Genomic DNA, 15458 nt, shown 5'->3' with positions numbered 1-15458 from the left:
TTTGATAGACTGAGGCTGAGTAAACTCAAGTTTAGGTGAACTGTCCCTTTAAGGCTTCTGTTGGAGAAGATGCACAAACACACCTGTCCAGCAAAGATCCCACAAACTCCGATGATGCAGAGGATATTAAAGACGGCAGAGCCGACGATCGTTCCAACTCCAACATCACCGTGAGTGATGAAGACACCTGGAAACAGACACAATGAACAAAAGTGCAGCACGAAAAGAGTGGGAACAACGGTTGTGTAACTTTACCTATAACAGAAGCGAAGAGTTCGGGCGCTGAGCTCCCCGCCGCCATGAACGTGGCTCCAGCCACATCCTCGCTCAGATTCAGCTTCTGCACAACACAACAGCAGCAGACGATTCACATCCAACAGAGCCTCTGGCACAAACACCGCCCAAATCTGGAGCAGTATGTTTTATGAGCTTCTGAAAGCCTCAAAGTGGGTCAGAGGAAGAACAGCGCAGATTCTGCTGCTCTCACTGTACCGCGGTATTACTCAGATCAACTGGGAATTCGCTTCTGAACAACCCTACCTCACAGATTTTCTCAAGAGACATCACGAAGTAGTCGTCGCACACGATCGCCAGGGCCAGGAACATGTAGAGAGCCTGTAAGAAGACCACAGAAGACTGTAGAAACCTCAATTCCAAAACCTCAAAACCTCAACTTATTTCTCCTAAATACCAATGAGGTACACATGGAGACTTTTATTTAAGTCTCCTGCTTCTTAGATGTTGCTCCTATGAAAAAAATACCAGTAAAGATCTCAAAAGTTTCTCAAACTGAGCTCAGAGTTGCCAGTATACTATAGTCTGCAATCAAAAGTCAGAGATTTCATTGTGAACCCAAACATTTCTCATCAAATACTCCTGGACCAAATGATCAAAGTTATAATATCCACATTTATTTTTAGCTCTGTAATTTTAAGCCAGAAATAGCTATGACAATACAGAGGTATGAATGTTTTTATTTTTTAATACTATTTACTCACAGGATGTACCGCTGATTGTGGTTTAAGTGCATATGGCATAGCAAGTTAGAGCTGACTAACAATGTTTATCAGTGTTGTTGCTATTATTAACTAAAACCGACTACTAAAAATTGTTTTTGTCAACTGAATTTAAGCTGAAAAACATAAAAGCACATAGAAATCTCAGAAAATAAATCTTAAAAACCTTAAAGGGTTAGTTCACCCAAATTCTGTCATTAATTACTTGTGTCGTTCTAAACCCGTAAGACCTCCGTTCATCTTCGGAACACAAATGAAGATATTTTGGTAATTACATTGCTGTCTATGGGAGGATCAGAGAGCTGTCAGATTCCATCAAAAATATCTTAATTTGTGTTCCGAAGATGAACGGAGGTCTTACAAGTTTGGAACAACATGGGGGTGAGTAATTAATGACAGAATTTTCATTTTTGGGTGAACTAACCCTTCAAATCTTAAAAAACATTGAAAAACAAAACGTTTAATAAAACATTTTAGCATAATGTAAATTTTTTTTATTTTTTTGCCTTGGTAACTACGTAACTGAAACGAGTGTAAGAACTAAAAGACTAAAACAAGAATTTAAATTAATAACATGAAATTGCTCAAACTAAAATAAAAACTGAAAATATAAAAAAAGCTAATTATATTTTTAAAATATTATTAAATACTATAAAAGTCTAAATACTAAGTACTAACTAAATACTAAGATAACACTGATCTGTATAGCAGTTATTTTTGTATCACTGATATATACTATTATAGTTATTTAAATTAGATTTTATTTTTATATTTTGCTATCATTTTAAAGTTTTAGTAATATTTTTGTATTTGTTCATTTTGTTAGTTTCTGTTATATACTGTACAGTTGTAGGTTTTGGTTATTTTAGTACTTCAACAAGCTAAAAACGAAAATTTTGAAATGTTGCAATGGAAATTAGGTGAAATAAAGTAAGTTTAAGGTTTGTAATATTTTAGTTTAGTTTAGTTCTGTTTAGTTTATTTATTTTATTTTAGCTATGTTTATTTTATTTCAAGTAATGTACATTTTTTTAATGGTTTTTAAAATACATTACTAGACATTCACAGTATGTTTCTGACCTTACTGTATGTCAACTATTGACCCAGTGTGTCTCTATTCACGTCTCCTAGAACAAACACTTTGAGGAGAAGCACATGTGAAGAAACCTCACAAACCCCTGAGAAATGAAAGCTTCCAGAAGCCCGCTGGCCGCGTTTGCCTGCCGTTTATCACGGCTGTCAGCTCCAGAACGCCGTTTCTCCTCCTCTGCATGCACAGTGTGTCCTTGCTCTCCAGTCCTGACTGATCCAAACCTCTGGATTCACATCTGCATTCACTGCAAAGCCTTTCTTCATCTAGCTTAATGATCTGCCAACCCAATACAAGCTCCTGCTTATCCACAATTTGAAACCAAAGCAAATGCAAGCAGACACTACGATGACCTTCAGCAGTGAGGATGACGATGGCATCATAACACGAGGCACGTTTGTTAACTTAGAAAGGTGATTTGCACCTAAAACAGCCATAGATTTTCCATCCTTGTAATCAAATAGGCTGTTTTTACTTGAAACAATAATGTACAGTATGTGGAAAATAATGTGTTTTTTTAACCTTAAACCGCATAAACACATTTCATTACACCAAATACACAAAATAATGTTCTTTTTAGCAACATCATATGACCCCTTTAATACATATCACAATACTTTGCCTACTTGATTAAACACAGTACTTTAGATTTGTTGTTTTGCATTACAAGTTTAAATGTTATGTTTAAATATGCAAATGTGTATTATATAATTAAATATGCACTACTTTGCATACATTGCCAGAAAAGAAATCTGAATATTAGATAAAGTCAGGTTCAAAACTCTTGTTTCATTTTGTTTACAAATTAGAGTTATGGGTATTTATTGAGGGGATTTTGGATTTGTCTTTTTATTGCTCACTAAATCAGAAAATACTGTCAAAAGCCAGGGAAAAAAAACATTTTCACCATTTGTGACACTGGACCACAAAACACTGGAGTTGTCTTAAGTAGCTGGGGTATATTTGAAGCAATAGCCAAAGAAACATTGTAAGGATCAAAATTATTGATTTTTCTTTTATACCAAAAATCATTAGGATGTTAAGTAAAGATCATGTTCCATGAAGATATTTTGTAAATTTCCTACCGTAAATATATTAAAACTAAAAAACCTTTTTGCACCCTCAGATTCCACAATTTCAAATAATTGTATCTCTGCCAAATATTCTATCCAAACCATACATCAATGGAAAGCTTATTTATTCAGCTTTCATGTGATGTATAAATTTCAATTTCGAAAAATTGACCCTTATGACTGGTTTTGTGGTCCAGGGTCTCATATTATTAGGAATAAAACATTACATAAATCAGATTAATAATATATAAACAAATCCCTCTGGGGGGGGAAAAACTTCAGAATATAGATAATAATAAAACCAAAAGTTTGGTGTATGTAAAGATTTCTGGCTCATTTTGAGAAAACATTTAAAAATCTACACATGCAAATAGATACACTTTAATAAAATACACCTAAATGTGCATTTTGGATATTTTCTTTCCACTAGTCTGAAGAAAGGCATGTTATGGAACCAAAATGACCAGTGTCTATAAATAAAAATTGTAAATAAGCCACAATAATAACTTATAAACAGCAAATGTGTCAATAAAACTTACTAACATCCATTAGGGGTGATTTGCTGGTAAGCATTTTACAGACCATAAAAAAGCATCAATTCCCTTCATGACTGTAACAAACAGCATAAATTACAGTATAGTTATCATTCCAGATGGATATTTCCGTGATCGTTTCCAACCACAGGGGGCACCAAAGGACAGAAATCCCACACACGGCACGTCCTGATTGTTTGTGTGAATGCATAATTCAGTCCTGAGCCATGTGTGATGCAAACATTAGAGTGGCGGCATTCCATAACCACAGGCAGATTTTAATTGTGCTGCTCATAGCTGATGGAGTTAAAAAACTGAAAACAGCAAAGAGATCAAATCATGCCGGGGAGCAGCAGTGAATGTGCATCATTACTGTGACCAAATTCTCTTCTTTATACCTTTACCAAACTTCTGTGCAAAAATAACCCGGATCAAATTTCCCAGTGATGCAATTTTCTAAATGTACTTTGCTAATCTGAGGAAAGAGAGAGAGATAAATGGACTTCCTTACCGCTATGATATGCAGCAGCACACCACCGCTCTTCCGCTCATCGTTGGTGAAAATATCATCTGGAAATTCACGGATGGCTGTAAAAAACACAAACACACATTTACAGTCATGCATTTTGCACCGTTTCGGATTAAAAACCGCAAAAGAATAGTCTTGTTTTCCATTACAAATATCTAAACGCTTAACTCAAGATACATTTAAGCAAAATGACTCAAGATGTTAGGTCTTGTTTTTTGGAAAAGTTATCAAAATTAAGTGACCTTTTTTTTCTTAAAATGAGAAATTTTTTTTCTTATTTTGATTTATCTGATATCAAAGTAAACCAATAAGCTACAAGAAGTGCAATCCATTAGAACATAATCAAATGTATTAATTTATCTTTGGTATAATCATCTACTATACATGCAATTATACTGTGCTACAACTACTATATATCTACAGTATAATCATCTCTTAATACAAGAAAAGCTCATTTGCATAATATATTAAGACATAAGAGATCTTAGGCATAAATTTTACAAAACTATGTTGTTTCCACCATGGGCAAAAAAGGTCATTGTAATTTTTTATCCCATAATTCTGCATTTATATCTCGCAATTCTGACTTTTTATTTCAGAATTGAGAGATATAAACTCAGAATTGCAAGATATAAATGCAAAATTATAAGATTTAAAGACAATTGTGAGCTATAAACTCGCAACTGCAAGAAAAAGTCAGAATTGTGAAATAAAGTCGCAATTACCTTTTATATTTTGTGTCAGAAACAGACTTGCGAGAAAGTGAGTCAGAATTCTGAGTTTATACCACAATTTGAGAAAAAAGTCTGAATTAAGTATAATGTAGAAACTTTTAAAGCTGCTTTGCAACTATTTGTATTGTGAAAAGCACTATACAAATAAACTTGAATTGAATTGTGAGACAAAAAGACACATTTCTTATTTTTTTATTCCATGGCAGAAATGTGCTTCCATTCAAAAGAGAGATTTTTAGGTTTAAAACAAGAAAAATGTATAAAATAATAATAATAATGTAATTCAAGATATATTCTCTGAAAAGTTCCAAGTTCTTGTTTTAAGAATGTTGAAAACAAGAGAAAAGGCATCAATAGAATGCGTGTTGTACTATAGTATCAGCATCCATTTAATCAGAAAAAAGTTTCAGAAAGAGAATTTCACATGCTCCACATTTCAAAACCACATATCTGGTCCACGTCTTTTATCTAACAAACCCAGAAGTGGAGAAATTAATAACTTATTCATGAATAAGTTGCTGATGCGTAAACAGAAGAGAGATTTCTAGTTCACAGCTAGAAGGACTGGAGACATAGAAATACCATCAAATATGACTAAACTCAGTGTTGAGATAGAAAAATGGGCTGGAAAATTGAGAATTCAGGATATTTAGAGTGGTTTGAAATGCCACTTTTGACGGCATGAGTTGTCCATCTGCTGTGTGTTCACTTGACATTCTTTGTTCTCCGATGTTTTCCACACAGATCATTGATATCTGAAAAACAACTGAACTTCCAAAACCGAATTGTTCAGTGTCACGAATTCGGTCCATGGACTTCCGTTTATTCACCACCAGAGGTCACCCTTTCCTTTACATTGACTCTCGCACAACACAAACTGTTGCATAATAGCCCGGACTACATATTCCATCATTCATTGCACGATTTGCACACTGCACTGATTGCACTCATTGCACACAGCTGTTTCTTATCACCTCACTCACTATATAACACCCACTCAAACCACCATTCTCTGCTGAGTATTGTTTAGCCTGTACCCCTTTCCGAGTCTCTGTGGTTTCCTTGTTTTGCCTTGCCTGTTTTTGCGGTTTCTGATCTTTGCCTGTTTTCCTGGATTTTTCCCTCTTGTCTCGCCCCTGTGATTCTGATCTAGGACTATTCTTGTGTTTTTGCCCACCATATACCTGTTTGCCATTGTTTGACCCTGCCTGTTATACCACGTCTCTTTAATAAAAGCTTGCAGATGGATCCACACGTCTCACGTCTCGTCAGCCCCGTTACATTCAGTCTGAGCTGAGTTCAGTCTTGTTTGTGTAAACTCAATATACTGTAGTGTGTACACTGCCTGCTGTTATTAAAAATAGCATGTGAAACAATGCAACAACCTCACTATGTTGCATGTGTAATTCAGCAAACACCGTCCAGTTGTCATTTTGATCAGATGTTATGTAAGATGTCTTAACACAAATGGCGTGCACCTACCATTCTCAGTGACAACTGATCAAACGTTTTTTTTCAAACATCTTTTGACTCAGATTGCTGACTTAAATATTTATATTTGTAAACTGTACAGTTGTTATTGCAATGCTATTGCATCATATTGCGATAAAAAAAATACAGTGATGAACAGCATACTTACACATTTTGGCAAAGTTGTTTGCATTGCATTCAAAGTATTTGTTTTGTCAGTTAATGCATTCCTTGGGAATCGAACCCAAGACCTTAATGTTGTTAGTGTAATATATTTTATGAGCTACAGCAATAACAACACTGAGATGTGCAGTTTAAAATAAAATATAAAATAAAATAAAATAAAACAAAAAGTAAATTTAAAAAACACAAACTGATCTGCTTCTGTCTCAATATCTTGTAAAATAATATTATATTTTGTATTTTCAATATGTATTTAATAAAAAAGAATAGCTCTAAAAACTTGACTGAATGAGCCAGATGTTTGTTTGAAGCCACTGTAATAAAAAATCTGATATATCTGATATTTATAATAAATAACAAATTGCATTAATAATTAATTTCTTAAATAAACTAAAAACATTATATGCAAACGGGCAATCCACAAACATGCAATAGTCCAGGCGAGGTGCAAACAAAGTCAGAAACGGCGAGACAAAGGGATAATACAAGACAGGCAGAGAACTGAAACGACGAGGTAAACAGGCTAGGATCAAGACACGGGTAGACAGGCGAAGAACAAGACTAGACTATGACTAGATTACAGGCTCCGTAATGTAGCTATCGGCTAGCCAGCGATAAGCGCTAATACTCAACGTTCTAAGAAGGGTCTGAGTGGCTGTGGCTAGAAGGGATACAGCAAAAACCGGAAGCTAAGAATAAATAAAATTTCCTACATAGTAGATTGTGTTTTATTAACGTCTACACCTATCCCAACCCTAAACCTACCCCTTACAATAATGCAAAAATAGTAATTATTGTTGTATAGTGTGAGAAAAATTACGCTATATTGATGTGCGCATGCCCAGTAGTTTTTGCTGTATGCCTTCTAGCCTTAACCAGTCTGAGTGGGTGTTATATAGTGTGTGTGATTGGCTGCAGGTGAGTCCATAATCAGTGCGATGGAACATGGAGAATGTAGTCCAGAGTGACACGTAACAGTCTGTGTAGTGTGGGAGTCAATATAATGAGGTGGCGAGCGGACGAAAGGCCACGGACAGGATTCATGACAATCTGTGTGTACTATGTGTATTTATTATGTATATGTAAATACACACACATACAATATATATTTTGAAAATATTTACATGTATATATTTATATTCATATAATTTGTATTATATATAAATATATTTCATATATAAATAACATATTTTTCTTAAATATATATACATGCATGGGTGTGTATTTATATATACATAAAAAATATACACAGTACACACACATATACTATGTAAGCAAAAACTTTTATTTTGGATGCGATTAATCGTTTGATGGCACTAATATATATATAATATATAATTTAAAGTTGAAATTGCTTCAAGGTCAAGTTGAGTCTATTGCATTGTGGAATACAGTATTTTTCACAGTTTGCTCTGATTGTGTACTGCATATTCTAGCCAATATTGTATATCATTCTGGTATTCTATGCATACAGAACATTCACATATTGTGCACACCATACATACTGCAAAAAGTACTATGATCGCATGCTGTTCTGACTTCCACAGGCCTCTCAGATAATCCCAGTGCAGCAGGACGTCATTAGAAATGCCAGAACATGCAAAAGCAGCCTGTCCCTCACCATGAGTCAACACTGTCTCTCCTCAGCCGCCTCTAAGAATAGCAGATTAAACTCCTGGACAGGTGAAGGTGACTTTTATGCTCCATTTCAGGCAATGGATTCATTAAGCAGCCGCTCATCATGTGTGCCCTTAGTTTTGCAGGGAACACATCAATATTCCTCGTCTGAAAACACGAGCAAGGACGGCGAAGGAATGCAATGATTAGAGCTTCATCTTAAACGATCAATAAATCATCTGTCTGTCTGCTTTCACACTGACGATTTACATGCACCTTTATAAGCAGTGCTGTTAAACTGAAGCTCATGGAAACTGAACACTGTGATTATGTTAATGTGATTAAACTCGTAATTAGAGTAACAATAATCACAGCGAAATCCAGACAGTATGAAGACATGACGGAACAGAAACAGAACAGCTTTACATAACGAGGCATTGTGTTTTTTTATAGGTGCATTTTTAATAAAACAAAGGACACCAAGTGCACTAGAACCAGTGCATAGTTACCATTTAAAACAAGCAAATAAAAGCAGCTTTATGGTAGCATATGGTAGCATACTACCATATTATTCTTACTTTTTCTGCTGTATGTAATGCATAAAAACTACCTTCTTTTTTTTTTTTGAAAGAAGCCTCTTATGCTCACATTGAACATTAAACTCTTTAATTAATGCTTTAACATTAATGCTTTAAACTCTTTTGAATGTTTAAATTGGCAAGGCCTAAAAACAAGTGCAAATGATAAGCTTTCGTGACGATGAGCGTCTTTTTAGGCTGGCCCTAGCCAGTTGGTTGAGATCGCCGGGGGGCCCCCCTCAGCCGTGGACCCCTATAATCGTCACCACCTTTCACCCCACTAGCGACGGCCCTGCGTACATATACATATTTTATGCAAGAATAGTTAAACATTGCATATATGCAATTTCCCATAATCAGTGAAGTGCATATTTTGTGTGCAATAGTTGCAGTATGTGAACTGGAACAGAACTGATCCAGTTTCCCTAAACATGTTTGTGTTTCCACACATTGCTTCATGAGAACGTCAGTCGTGTGTGTGAGTGAACACGTCATGCTCTCCTGAGACACACACTCATCTGTGCTCATCATGAATTATATCACAACAGGTCAGTGTGGAGACTCACTGCTCCATTGTGTCGTGGTTAACGTTCCTCCCTCGTTCACGGACGTTTGGGCTCATCGCATTACTCCAGCTACCGATCATCACAGGCAATTAGCTAAGCATGACCCTCCCGTCTGAGTATGCCGGGAAGATCGCTTGTGAAGATAAGTGTCCTACATTGTAATACGTGGTACGAGAGCCAAAGATGTCAAGATTATCAGTGAGGAAGGAGGAACATGCACTTAAATCATTAGATATGAACGGACGGATGATCAATAGCATGACCTTGGAGGTTTCCTCCCATGATTAGTGGTTAGGGACATTTCAGTGTCTGTGACCAGTGTTAAAGCTTGCTGTGTAACTCATCGACGGGTTTGTAAGTGAAAGTCATAAGTCTGATTTCTATGGAAGCCTGTTTCCCTCACGGAATAAGAAATAATGGTAATTGTGACTTTTGTGACTGTCTCTCTCACAATTCCAAGTTTACATGTGACAATTCAGATATTCTGAGTTTATGTCTAAATTCTGAGTTTATTGCTCGCATTTCTGAGTTTGTATTTCACAATACTGCATTTCTATGTTTATATTTATATATATTATTAATTATATATATATGAGATTCTGCATATAATTCTGCACTTATGTCACTTTCAACATTTATATATCGCAATTCTACGTTTTTATTTTGCAATTCTGAGTTTATATCTCGCAATTTTGAGTTTATTGCTGGCATTTCTGTTTATTTCTTGCAATTCTACGATTATATCTTGCAATTCTGCATTATTTCTCACAATTATATGTTTATTTCTTGCAATTCTGAGTTAATTTCTCACAATTCTGAGTTTGTCTCTAGCAATTCTGCATTCATGCCGCTTTCTGCATTTATATATTGCAAGTTTTTATTTAGCAATTCTGAGTTTATATCTCGCAATTCTGAGTATATTGCTCGCAATTCTGCATTATTTCTCACAATTCTGAGTTTATTTCTCGCAATCCTGAGTTTGTCTCTCGCAATTCTGCATTTATGTTGCATTCGCAATTGCAATTCGCAAAGTTTTTATTTAGCAATTCTAAGTTTACATATTGCAATTCTGCATTATTTCTTGAAATTACGCATTCTGCGTTTATATAATCGTAATTCTACTTTTTTATTTTGCAATTCTTATATAAATTCTGAGTTTATACATCGTCATTCTGAATTAATCTCCCAATTGTGTGTTTATATGTCACAATTCTGAGTTTATATAACAGAATTCTGCGTTATTTCTCACAACTCTGACTTTTTTCTCTGAATTCTGAGTTTATAGCTAACATATTTTTGTGCTTCCATCACAAAACAAGAAATAAAAAGGGTATACTGCAACATTTTATCTCACAATACTGACTTTTTTCTCACAAGTTTACAAGATAAGTGTCCTACACATTGTAATACACGGAATGCTGAACAAGAGCCAATTCAGACTTTTAATCTCAGAATAGCAAGTTTATATCACAATTCTGTGTTTAAATCTCGAAATTCTGACTTTATACAGAAAAAAGCTGGTTTTTTTATCTCTTAGTGAAAACAAGCTTCTGTAGATGGCTTACTTCTTTTCAAAAGCGTGCTGATTTGAAGCATCATTCATGAAAGACGAGTTACACACTGAAGTTTCACCGCTGAAGTTGAGTTGGACGAATATTGCATGTTGTCATGTTACAATATAATGCAATTAACCTTTAATACTCTTTCAAATGTATTTGCGTGTTGCATAAGAGAGATCAGTAGATGGGACATCTGTTACATCATGTGTGGACAAACACAAGCTCTTTACAAAATCAAAAGGCTTACATCTGGACAAATGATAGACTGATTTCACAATGCTGGATGCTTAACAAATGTGCTTACAAAACAACTGGAGCACAACAAGAACACACTTTTTACCTATGTGCGGATAAACGTTCCGCGTGCATACAGAAGGGGCAAAAGTAGAACGTTTTTCTTTCTAATATTTTTTTTGAATCCATCATTTTAATTACCTGAATAATATTAGACCTTAAAAACATTAAATATCCAATATAATTCATCATTTTAAATTTAATCAAAAGATTAATTGTTGTTGTTATGTTCCTATTAGACCTAATTGACAATATATATATATATATATATATATATACTGTATATACTGTATATCATATCATATATAACTTGTGTGTAAATATAATGTGTAGATATATGACTTAAAATATTTTACTATTACATTATTAATACATACTCATAATTATAATCCATAATTTAAATTTTCTTGAATCATATTAGACCTCTGTACCTATTGACAAAACTGATGTCTTTATAGACAACCTAAAGAGTAGCAGCAAGGTTTTAAATATATTTACAATTCATATGCTGTATGTGACCCTGCAGCACAAAACCAGTCATAAGTCGCTGGGGTATATTTGTAGCAAAAGCCAAAAATACATTGTATGGGTCAAAATTATTGATTTTTCTTGTATGCCAAAAATCATTAGGATATTAAGTAAAGATCATGTTCCATAAAGATATTTTTTACATTTCCTAATTTTTATTATATATATATATATATATATATGTATATATATATATATACTGTATATCATATAATATATAGCTTGTGTGTAAATATAATGTGTAGATATATGACTTAAAATATTTTACTATTACATTATTAATACATACTCAAAATTATAATCCATAATTTAAATTTTCTTGAATCATATTAGACCTCTTTACCTATTGACAAAACTGATGTCTTTATAGACAACCTAAAGAGTAGCAGCAAGGTTTTAAACAATTCATATGCTATATGTGACCCTGGACCACAAAACCAGTCATAAGTCGCTGGGGTATATTTGTAGCAATAGCCAACAATACATTGTATGGGTCAAAATTATTGATTTTCCTTGTATGCCAAAAATCATTAGGATATTAAGTAAAGATCATGTTCCATAAAGATATTTTTTAAATTTCCTACTTTAAATATATTAAAACTTAATTTTTGATTAGTAATATGCATTGCTAAGCACTTAATTTGGACAACTTTAAAGATGATTTTCACAATATTTTGATTTTTTTGCACCCTCAGATTCCAGATTTTCAAATAGTTGTATCTCGGCCAAATATTGTCATATCCTAACAAACAACCATACATCAATGAAAATCTTTATTCAGCTTTGAGATGGTTTATAAATCTCAATTTCAAAAAATGTACCCTTGTGACTGGTTTTGTGGTCCAGGGTCACTTGATTTTTTTGCACGCTCAGATTCCAGATTTTCAAATAGTTGTATCTATTTTTGTGTGTGTGTGTGTGTGTGTGTGTGTGTGTGTGTGTGTGTGTGTGTGTGTGCGTGTGTGTGTGCAGTGAACTTTGAGTGTCATCAGCAGAAGAAGCCAGTGCAGAGAAATCAAACGGCTCGTGTGTAGTGAACTGAATAATGAAGTAATGGAGCAGATGAGAGAGAGAAAGAGAAAGACTTGACATCATACGAGAATGACTCAGCTTAATTCACAAATAATCTAGAAATTATTCATATAATACAAGAATTACAGCAAGTCAGAATGACACAAATGTAAAGCTAAAACATCCTTTTACATTATGCCTAATCACGGATTTAGCGTGAATGTTTCACAACTGTTATTTTGAAAGGTGCTTAGCGCTGCTTTTAACCAGTTATAAAGAGTTAGGAAGCTCATCTCCAAATCTACAGTATGAAACATTGCAGTGCTAGAATGTAACCAATCATAAATTAAACAACATTGCCTCATTAAATATTCATGAGCTTAGTACACTCACAGAAACTCACGTGTTTAGTTTTAGTGTCTGAGAGAAACAGTGAAAACTAATAAAAGCTAACTTATTATTAGAGGATTTAAGTAACAGCAAGTAACGTTTGGTATGAAACAAATGTTCAGCCTTCAAATTTTGTCATTTTTTAAGGAATTCAAACAATAAATACTGTTTTTTGGCTCTTTAATATGTCGTGACAGATCACTGTAGCGCCTCAGTTCAAGCGGCATGTGAACCGATCTTCTTGTCTTCTTTACTACTAGTTACAGCACCAAATAAACATGAATACCACCAGAAAGTGTGTTGTTTCAACTGCGGAAAATTGTCTTTTTCAAGCTCAAATCCACCGACATTATTCAGATCCTGTCTGGTTTGTTTGTCGGACAAAATAGCAGATACAGCGTTGTGATTAGTCAGATCGCCTGTCAATCAAACTCTTGGCGAATAGTGAATTGCGTGAAAAGCAGGTTGTGTGCTGTAGTTGTTCAATCCAAGTTATTAACCTTAAGAAAACTTGCAAATATGATATTAATCCAGGGTTTACAAATGTACAAATCTTCAGAACTAGAACTAAAATGAGAAACATGGATGAGGAAAACTATGACTAACACTTCACGTAAAATATATAGATTATAAAAATAAAAGTATTTTAATGCATTAATTATGCTTTGTAATACATCTTAAAATGCATCATTATATGATCTCCTTAATAATTGTAACCACAGTTATAATACATTACAAAATGTATCTATTAATTATTATCCTTATAAAAAGTATAATGCATTTAAACACAAAACAAAGAACCAATTTCAGATGTAACTGAATGTGAATCTGCAAATATTATAATTAATTGTATTTAAAGTTGTATTTAAAATATAAGATATGTAATAAAATAACAATATATGCAATATAATTCATATAATATTTTTAATAAATGGTAATATATAATATATAAATAATATTTTTAAATATACATCATAATATACATAATATTTTACAAAAAATATATGAAAAAATATAATTTGAATGATAAAATGGTAAAAACGATATTTATAAATTCAGCCTCTGCACACTTGAAAGTGTAAGTTGATATACTGTAAGTATGCATTAGTATAAAATTTAAGTAAGTATAAATTAGAGACATTTTCTACATATAACACTGTCAGCACACTAAAAGCCTCTTCCAAGAAGTTTTGTCTCTAAATTAATCCCCAAATTTATCAGCTAAACTCACTAATGGACTCTTCCAGACCCATCCCTAGTAGAAATAAGACATAAATGCACATAATCTGTGCGCAGGCTGAAATGACTGTGGCAGGACGTCCGATCTGTGGGGGTTAAAGGACACACGGCTGGTGGATGCTGAGCTCAGATTGATGACTGGAGATTTTGTGATGCTGACTCACGGTTTCTCGCATGAGGACTCGAAACCGAAACACTCATCCCGCCTCTGTCCTGCTTCAGCACTGCCAAGCGTCCTGGATCTGAACACAACTAACCTGCACTAGAACAAGCGTCCTCAATGTCACAACAAACACTCTGCTTTCCTCAGCCAAAACAGCCTTTTCCTTTTCTATCATACCAACTTTTTTAGCCAAAAAGCAGCTTGTTAAATGTGTCGAGCATCCAGAGCCCAGACTTACATAACCCAGAGCGAACATCCCCCACAGAGAAATTACATAATTTCAGAACACCCAATATACACAGACTTTCTGCTTACAGGACAAATAAAGACTTATTACGCAGCTCAAATGTTGTGTATCACTTCACACACGTTCTTCTTACATAACAAACTTCCATCATATTTCAGTTCCCCCTTTTAAAATGTTGCATCACTATCAATTTTACAACTAGTATCAATGTGTATCATGGCAAACCCATTGGATATATGTATTGTAAAATATGTAATATATAATAACAATAACATGATATAATGAATATATTTTTTGAATGATATATTTATGAATATATATTTTTATATATATTTATTATTAAATCTCTATATATGCATACACATACATAATACTTAAAAAATATGCTGTGGCAAGCCTATATTATATTACATTATATTATATTATATTATATTATATTATATTATATTATATTATATTATATTATATTATATTATATTATATTATATTATATTATATTATATTATATTATATTATATTATATTATATTATATTATATTATATTATATTATATTATATTATATTATATTATATTATATTATATTATATTATATTATATTATATTATATTATATTATATTATATTATATTATATTATAT

At 33.4% G+C, this 15458-nt stretch overlaps 1 protein-coding gene across 1 annotated transcript in view; it reads right to left on the bottom strand.

The window, feature by feature from the left end:
- The window catches only part of LOC107548412 (sodium/potassium/calcium exchanger 4-like), a 64231-nt gene that overhangs the window by 14246 nt on the left and 34527 nt on the right, over positions 1–15458 (bottom strand). The window contains exons 3-6 of the mRNA XM_016229076.1: positions 4224–4300; positions 541–615; positions 256–340; positions 84–187 (exon numbers count right to left, since the gene is read on the bottom strand). Coding sequence (XP_016084562.1) covers positions 84–187; positions 256–340; positions 541–615; positions 4224–4300 — 341 coding nt within the window. The remainder of the gene's footprint in view (positions 1–83; positions 188–255; positions 341–540; positions 616–4223; positions 4301–15458) is intronic.

The sequence above is a fragment of the Sinocyclocheilus grahami genome, unplaced genomic scaffold (assembly GCF_001515645.1).
Source record: "Sinocyclocheilus grahami isolate Dianchi unplaced genomic scaffold, SAMN03320097.WGS_v1.1 scaffold347.1, whole genome shotgun sequence".
NCBI classification, from domain to species: Eukaryota; Metazoa; Chordata; class Actinopteri; order Cypriniformes; family Cyprinidae; genus Sinocyclocheilus; species Sinocyclocheilus grahami.
Note: the sequence above shows the minus strand (reverse complement) of the source record. Positions and strands in the feature narration are given on the sequence as shown.